Raw genomic sequence first — 8,337 nt, forward strand, 5'->3', positions numbered from 1 at the left:
GAGGCACAGGATTCCCCCTTGTCCTTTTCCTGGCCAAACAGTAAAGAATGCTGCGCAGGTCCTGTCTTGTACACCTTCCTTTCTGCCTTCAATAAGGTGTCTAGAAAGGCCACAGGACTGTACTGCTGCCCACCCCTTCAGAACAAAAAAAGTCATGGGGGGTGTGGGAGGGGCTGGTTCCAAGACTACCTTTACACCCCACACTCCTAGTTCCCCCTCTAGGAGAGGATGATTTCTCTGTTAGACCCGGCAAATTATCCCGCTACCAGACAACTGGGCAAAACTTCTGAGATGTGGAAATTTCAAGGGACTCTGGTGATTTCGTGAAGGACATAACTTAGGGATGACTGTCTTCTGCTCTTTCTTTTGGCCCCCCCATCTGGAAAAAGCATGGCACTCTTCCCCCCCCCAGCCTAGTCTTACCTTGTCTCACCTAAGTCTTGAGCTTCCCTTCCAAATCCCATTTTACCCATCCCCCTTATACATTACACCTTCCCCCTTTGTACATGAGTGCAAAGATCCAGATTATTTTTTTATTTTGCCTACTATCTCAAAACTCTAGGTTTGGTATTGAATGAGAGAGGCTTTTATAATGGGCCCTTCCCCCCAACCCCCCACAACCTCAGCACCCTCTTATGCAAATGACTTAACAGGGATAAGAGGTGGATTCACCAAGTACCATGCATATATTTGGTTTGCTCCTTCTCAGCTCTCCACTTCCTCCATGTTGATGCCCTCTCCATCATCCATCTTGGTCTCAAAGTCAAAGCTGAAGCTAAAGAAAAATGAGTCTCTGAAATGCATAGAACCTTTCAACTTCTATGAGGAGATCCCCAAGCAAAAGGTCAATGCAACCTTACCGGAGAAAGCTAGAGTGTGTCACTACAGCTCTGTGCCGGACCTCAGGAAGACACACTTCGCCGGCACAGAAAAGCAGGAGCCCTGGAAACGAATCTCTGCAAAGGCTGAAGGATCCAAGTCGTTCTCTGATGTGAGCATGTTCTCAAGTGGTTCTGGGAAGGAAGGCACAGTGATGCTATAGAGTAGGGGGCAGCTAGTGGAGAGAATGCTGGAGACAGGATGACTTCAGATGTAGCCTCAGGTACCAACTAGGACAAGCCACTTAAACTCTGAGTCTTCATCTGTACGTGGATGGAAGTACTGACTTCCCAAGGCTGTTGTGAGATTGAAACGAGATTATAAAATTCTTTGCAAACCTGAAAGCAGTGTGTAATAGTAATTTTTGTTAACGTTAGGACCTAGCTTCAACGTTAGGACCAAGTGGTAAGACTACCACTTAACTCTATGCAGGTCCTTGACCCAGTCAGGGCCACTTGGGTTATGACTATAGCACCACCCCAGTAGTTTCCTCCACCTGGTATCCATATCTCAAGTAAACTCCTCCTCCCTCCACCTTTCTCCGCCATTTGTTTTAGGTATAAAAATTACTACTTATACCTTTGCCTGGGTAAATCTGTAAAAGTGATATCCTCTTTCCAGGCCTCAGGAGGAGGTTAAGACTAGATGGCTGCTGTAGACCCTTCCAGATCTAAATGTATGAGACTAAATCCAAAAGCTGAAGTTCCTAGAGTCTGAGGCTAAGTAAGCCAAGGGGAGAGACTCCTGGATCAGTGGTCAAGTACTCTGGACTCTAGTTTTTATTCCATCTTATTTTGTGATATTATAACATTCACTTAACTGTTTCAGGTCTCCGTTTCATAACATCCTAAATCTGTGATATATTTATAGGATATAAATATCTAGATATTAGAGCTGGAAGAGACCTCAAAGACCATTAGGTCAAGCTTCATATTTCAGTAGAGAAAACATCCAGGGAAGATGACATACACCCAATGTTTCATAGTTACTTATTAACTCTGATACTTATTATCAGAGATGGAATTTGAACCCAGGACCAATGCTTGTTCTTTTTCAAAATTCTCCCTTCCTAGTTTTAAAACTTAGATAATGGAATTGCATACTCAGTGAGATGTCTAGATAAATAAATGGTGTAGTGGACATTTTCTCATCTGTAAAATAGCACCAAACCACCTTGGGTGATTATAAGAATTAAAGGAGATAATAAATTTATAAAGCACTTCTTAAACCTTAAATATGATAGCATTTATGCCTGTCATGAGTGGGCAGGATCGTAGGCTCAGGAGTGACTTATCCATTTCTTTGTCCTTACTGAGGGAGCTAGGTGTTTGGCAGTGGGTAATCAGATCACTAGATTTGGAGTCTAGAAGACCTGAGTTCAAAACCTGCCTTCCGTGCTTTGTAACTTGTGTGAACAAAACCACACTTGCTGTGTGATCTTGGGCAAGCCACTTTAAGCTCTTCCCGCCTATCAGTATAGTTATTGTTGGGTAGGAGTCAATGCAGGCAGTTGGGGCCAGTTATTTAAAGACCCCTGGGAGGTAGGGGGTGGGGAAGACTTCTGGAGGAGTCCCTGTAAACCAGTCAATCTGTTCTAATGTCCCGGCTTTGTGATCAGAAAATTCTTCTAAAGTTCTTCTATCATTGATTAAATCAATTTCTCATCTTTCTGTTCCTACCAAGGACCCACAGGGAGAGGCTGTTCTGGTTTTTTCCAACTGCGTTTTGCCCTCTTTTTCTTTCAGCTTCTTGCTTTGATGGACTCTTCATCTATGACCAGTGGCTATTCCCTAGAGTCCCCACAGCCATTTCCAACTCTGAGCATATCCCCCAGACCCATGTCAACTAATTGCATCCACTTGGAACTAGACAATCCCGTCGAGATACTTTACGAATCACAGGACTACCAAGAGAAAACATCTACTTCCATCAAGCCTCAGAACCCGTGGTGCGACCTGCCACAAAACTGGAACTTAGTGACCTCTGAGAGCAACAAGACACAGTTCCTAGTTTCCAGGTTTATTAATGCAATCCCCGCGAGGACAAAATTTTCCTTATCAAACAGCTGTAACGCAAAGCTATTGCTGAACAAACAAAGAAGTGAGTTATCCCTTCACTAGAGTTATTTTACTTTCCTGGAGGAAAGGGCTCTGTGTGTCAGGTGCCCTCAATTCTGAGAGAGCTAACAGTTTACCCTGGTGGGGAGACCAAATAGATAAGAATGGAATCATGTTTTCAGGGTGCCCTTACAGACAGCTCATCTCTCTCTAATTGGACAGTCCAACTAGCTGAGTCTGCTCTGGCTAGAGGCAGTGAATGGTATGAAAAGCCAGGGCATGGCTTGAGGCTTCCCTGAAAGTAGATCAGTGGTGATTTCAGATCATGAAATCTCTTGATACCTTTTGGACTATTTGAGATGATGATTTCCTAGCAGCAAGGGTTATTCCCCTGGCCTGAGTAACTAGACAAGGGAAGGAGGAGGATCCAGTCTCAAGCCCATCCAGTCTCAAGCCCTGATCAACCACTTATCTTGAAGACTTGGGAGCTTGAGACTATCTTTGTAAAGTGAGAAGGTTGGTCTACATCAAAGAACTCCTTTGACAGTCTAGTAAAGTCTATGGACCCCCTTCTCAGAAGTTTTTTTTAAATGCATAAAATCCATAGGAAATCAATTATATTGAACACAATTATAAATAAATACATATATGTGTGTATATATGCATATATATGTGTGTATATGTATATGCACATACATATACATATATGTGCATATATATATATATATATATATATGTAAGTGTTAAAGACCTAATTTAAGATCCCTTGGATTAGAGGTCTTCCCAGCACTGGATCCCACCCTTGTATGAATTTGTGTTGGACAGCACCTTTTCCAGCACCGTGATTTGAAGATGATGATGATATTTGTCTTTCCAGAAGCTACCTTACAGCACCGTGGCTGTAGGAGCCAAAGTTCCGTAGAGAAGAAATCCTTGGAGGATGCTGCCTTACAACTGCTCTTACAGAGGCCAAAGAGCCAGCATTTACTTAAGAGGGACTTGCTAGTGATCGCCACACCAGCCCGACTTGATCCAAGGCCTCGAAAAAACAGCAAGATTGTAGGGAGGGAGCGCAGTGGTGGGCAAGGCCGGGCACCGTCCAAGGGCTCCCCATCCTCCATCAAGGAAGCTACCTAAAAGACTAGGTAGGCAGGGCCAACATTTGTTAGAATTTTTCTGTAGGAAGTTCCTTCCTTGTACTACTGATCATACCCCACTCCATAATAACCACTACCTCACTTTCACTCATGTCCGTCCTAAGTCAGGAATGCAAGGAATTCATTTCACAAAGACCAAATTCTGCCCACAGTTGAGGAGGTGATTTTAATGCTCTTTCCTTGAGGTACTATGGACAGGAGCAGAGATGGGTGGCCAAAACCTGGCCCTCCAAGTCATTAGACTTGCAGGTGGGCATAATAAATATCCTGACTTTACAGGCTGGGGGTACTCTGAGGACGGAGACTTTAAAGAAGTGCCATTATCTATCATACAGCAGAATATGGGGAGATTGGAGGAGATAACAACAACCTCTATTAAATCCTTAGAACATTTGAAGGAAGTCAGTATATAAAGATGTATGGAACTTTTTTTTTTAGAGCATCATATATATCTGGAGATGCTGCTACCAATGTCATCAAGGTGGGGCACTTATTTTGGGGTGGTTTTTCTCCATATTGAGAGTGAATTTTGCTGAGCCATTATAAACTGACCATCTTACCTGGTCCCTCAAGTGAACAACAGTACAAATGGTAAGATGATCAGATGTCAAGCAAAGCTACCCAACCCTTTGAAGAACTCTGACCTGTGCTCTCTGCCCTATTGATACCATCTTTTCATTAACTGGCCTAGATGGCTTTTAGGATTTTCTAGTATGGGTGGGTAGCTCTTTCAAGATGGACTTCATGGATTGGTTTCCCCTTACTTGGGAAAGTATATAAGAAAGTTGAGATCCACATCCTTTGAAAGTTCAGAAATTTGTCTTTCAGTTAGGTTTTGGGTGATTGACTCACCTTAAACAGATTTATAAGCTGATGGTGCCCATCTTTCACTTTTGCTTATTTCTCATGGGCACTGAGGGCAGCTAGGTGATGCAGTGGCTAGAGTGCCAGTCCTGGAGTCAGGAAGACTCACCTTCTTGAGTTCAAATCCCACCTCAGACATTTATTAGCTGTATGACCCTAAGCAACTCAATTCTGTTTGCCTCAGTTTCTTCATTTTTAAAATGAACTGGAGAAGGAAATGGCAAGCCAGTCCAGTAAGTTCATACCAGGAGACTAGATTTCTAGGTCAGGAGATTGTAGAGAAGAGTGAGTTTAAATTAGCACCATTAAGAAGAAGAATAATCACAACCCTATATTTATATTCGAGGTGGAATGGTATAGGGAGTTAAGGTTCTACCTCAGAAAACCTGTACCAGTGTCTTGGGCAAGTGGAGAATTGGTATTAGAGGAGGGGGTTTGACCCGCACTAATGAAATCTTAGTCCACCCCACCCCAAAAAAAGGTGTGTAGTGTTTTATCACTTGATTATGGTTAAGTGACTTGCCCAATGTCACACAGCTAGGAAGTGTTAAGTGTCTGAGATAAGATTTGAACCCCAGGTACTTCTGACTTCAGGGCTGGTGCTCTATCCACTGCACCACCTAGCTGCCCCAGAAAACATTTTCAAAAAGGTGAAATGATTACCAAGGTCATGTACTTGCTGAGGGTCCAACAGAAAGGGAAATCCAGGTCTCCTGGCTCCCACCCACTCTACTTTGCTGTCCCAAAAAGGGAGAAAGGGAAGGAATAAGCATTTATATAGCACCCTTTGAAGGTAGGTGCTATTATAACCTCCATTTTACATTTGAGGAAACTGAATTAGGCACTAAATTACTTGCTCAGAATCATAGTCTCTGAAACTGTATTTGAACTCAGGCAGTACATAAAGGCAATATATATTCTTGACTCCCAGGCTTTATCCATGGCCCCACCTAGCTTCTAGAGCTACAGTGTTGGAAGAATTCAGGGCCTTTAAAAGGACACTTTGTATTAAATTTGCCTTCCCAAACCTTGGGGATATATATATATATATATATTTGAAATCAGAGCATCCTTCTGTGCAGTTCTGGGAAGTATGTACTAACATCCTTTATCTCACCTGTTCTCAAACTCTATGCAAGAGACCATCCTACTGTAATGGGTTTGTTTTTCTGCATTGTTTTAATATAATTACTCCTTTTCTCTTAAACCTCAAAGCACAGTACAAGCTTTCCAAGCTTGAGTTTTATGTTTTATTGTTGCAAGTCATCTGCTCTCTTGATGACCTTTTTGGAATTCCCACCTCTTATATCCTTAGTAACCTTTTCCCAAACCACAATATAGAATGGTTTACTTCTGGGAAGATTGGCGTGAGATGAACTAGTACATGATTGGGAAAGGGTGGGAGGTTGTTCCTTTCAATTGCATAGAGTTTCAATAGGCCTTAGATTTAGGGGTTCACCTCAATGGGGGGGACCTATTGCCTTCTCTCTTCTGAATTTGAAGCAAATAAGAGAAAGCAGAAGTCAGTGGGAGATATTTTTTTTATGAATGTCACACCTTGCCTTAGGCCCTTTCCCAGTATTTTGAATACTTTGCTTCTTATAATAATAACCATCCTTTCCATGTCAATTTAAGGTATTCACAGCACTTTTTTCACAACTATGTGCGGTAGGTAGTGCAAATGATCTCCATTTTACAGATGGCAAAACTGAGGCTCAGAGGTAAAGTGACTTGCTTAAGTCCAAGCAGCTAAGAAGAAGCAGAGCTGAGAGACCAACCCAGGTTTTCTGACACTTTTAAGTGCAACGCTTTCTCCCCTACATTCTTATGACTTCCTCATGTTCCACCTTCTTGTGTTGGTCTACCAAGGAAGATTCTCCAGTGCTATCTTCATAGTAACAATAGTTTCTCAGATGCAAGGGGTGGGAACAGCAGGGCTATCCCCACCAACACTATTTCTGGGATGGGGGGGGGGAATAACTCGGGGCTTAGGGAGTCAGATGGGTTTTGGCCTCCTTGGAAATACCAAACCGGTTTGCCTTGGAGTCAATGTATTAGTAGTTCCCAGGGTCTTTAGAATACAACAAATTGGGATGAGCACCCCAAAACTCTGAGGTTTAGCATGGGTGAGGGTGGGGATAAGCTTCGGTTGTTCTGGCCAAGGGACTGGGCTATGATTTATGACACAACCAGCAGAAAAGGGAAGTCAATTAGATTGTAAGCTCTTTATGGGTAAGGGACTATTTTTCAATTTTGTGTCTGTGTTGTTCAAAAACCAAGTGCTGTACAGATGTTTTGATGAAAGAATCCCAGCTGTTGTTTTCCAACCCTCGTGTTCTTTCCTCTTCCCTGCAGGCCTGAGATATTTTCCTAGGGTTCCTACACTGTGTATACAAAAAAAAAAATTTATTTTCTTTTTCAAATATCTGAAACTGTAGATACCTCCCTTAGTAGCTACTACATATGGCATAGAACGGTACCACTGAGGCCAGTGGGTGTGTTTTTGACATCCTGACAGCTGTCTGACCAGACTTCAGCTGGTCTTGTAGAAATGTAACTCTTTGGAGGAAATGCCTTTCCTGGACTGGGCAGGGACTACAACTTTGCAGCTGCTGCCTATGGAAATCTCCAGCATTGCTGCCAAGAATCAGTCTACTGGCCCCTTGAATGGTACCATCAGCCCAGGGTTTTGTCTGAGGAGTCAATTTCCCACTTAGGGGTTGGAGAAAGAATTATGCTCTCCAGAAATTTCTTGGTAGTTCTATGTCTTTGTTTAAAGGAAAGGTACAGGACCAGGGACTTCATGAGAAATTCTTGGGAGGTTGTATACAGGTCAAAAAATAGCCCCTTTCCCCAAGCTCAGCAACTAGCTCTCTTAATGATCTGGTAGTCATCTTTCTGCTACAGACCTCCCCTGCTTCTTTTTGAGGGGAGGGATGGAGAGAAAAGAATGGAAAGAAAAAGGAAAGGTGCTATCAGTGAGATAAAGCAACTTAAAAAGTTTTATGAAAATTGATCTTGTTGTGCCTGCTCTTGTTACACATTCAATAAAATTTTTTTTTAAGTACTAAATACTGGGGGGAAATTTTTTAAGTACTAAATACTGGGAGGGGTGGGGCTTAAAGAGATTGGGCCCCTGGATGTGGTAAGAAAAATGGTCTTCCTGTCAATAAGACAGGTATATGTCAGTTGCAGAGGTGTCAAGAGCCAATGATTTATAGGGAAAACTGAGTTAAAAGACCCATCCTATGCTTTTTCCCAAATAGGACCACCAAATGTGTAGTTGACAGTGGAAGATCCCTTGCAGAGTTTCCCAAATAAAGGGGGAAAGCAAGTACAAGGAACCACTCTTTTAGCTGGGACAAAACACATCCACTTCT

At 42.6% G+C, this 8,337-nt stretch overlaps 1 protein-coding gene across 4 annotated transcripts in view; it reads left to right on the forward strand.

Moving 5' to 3' along the window:
* TTLL6 (tubulin tyrosine ligase like 6) overlaps positions 1-6,721 on the forward strand; it is a 57,919-nt gene extending 51,198 nt beyond the window's left edge. For 3 of the 4 annotated variants that reach the window (XM_031966098.1, XM_031966099.1, XM_031966097.1), the window contains 3 exons: positions 710-991; positions 2,625-2,979; positions 3,814-5,042. In XM_031966098.1, the coding sequence (XP_031821958.1) occupies positions 710-991; positions 2,625-2,979; positions 3,814-4,073 (897 nt within the window). In that variant the 3' untranslated portion in view covers positions 4,074-5,042. Of the gene's footprint in view, positions 1-709; positions 992-2,624; positions 2,980-3,813; positions 5,043-6,656 lie in introns of those variants that run through there. The other variant, XM_031966096.1, reaches the window with a different exon arrangement.
* Positions 6,722-8,337: the final 1,616 nt, after the last annotated feature.

This window comes from Sarcophilus harrisii, chromosome 4 (genome assembly GCF_902635505.1).
Source record: "Sarcophilus harrisii chromosome 4, mSarHar1.11, whole genome shotgun sequence".
Classification (NCBI taxonomy): Eukaryota; Metazoa; Chordata; class Mammalia; order Dasyuromorphia; family Dasyuridae; genus Sarcophilus; species Sarcophilus harrisii.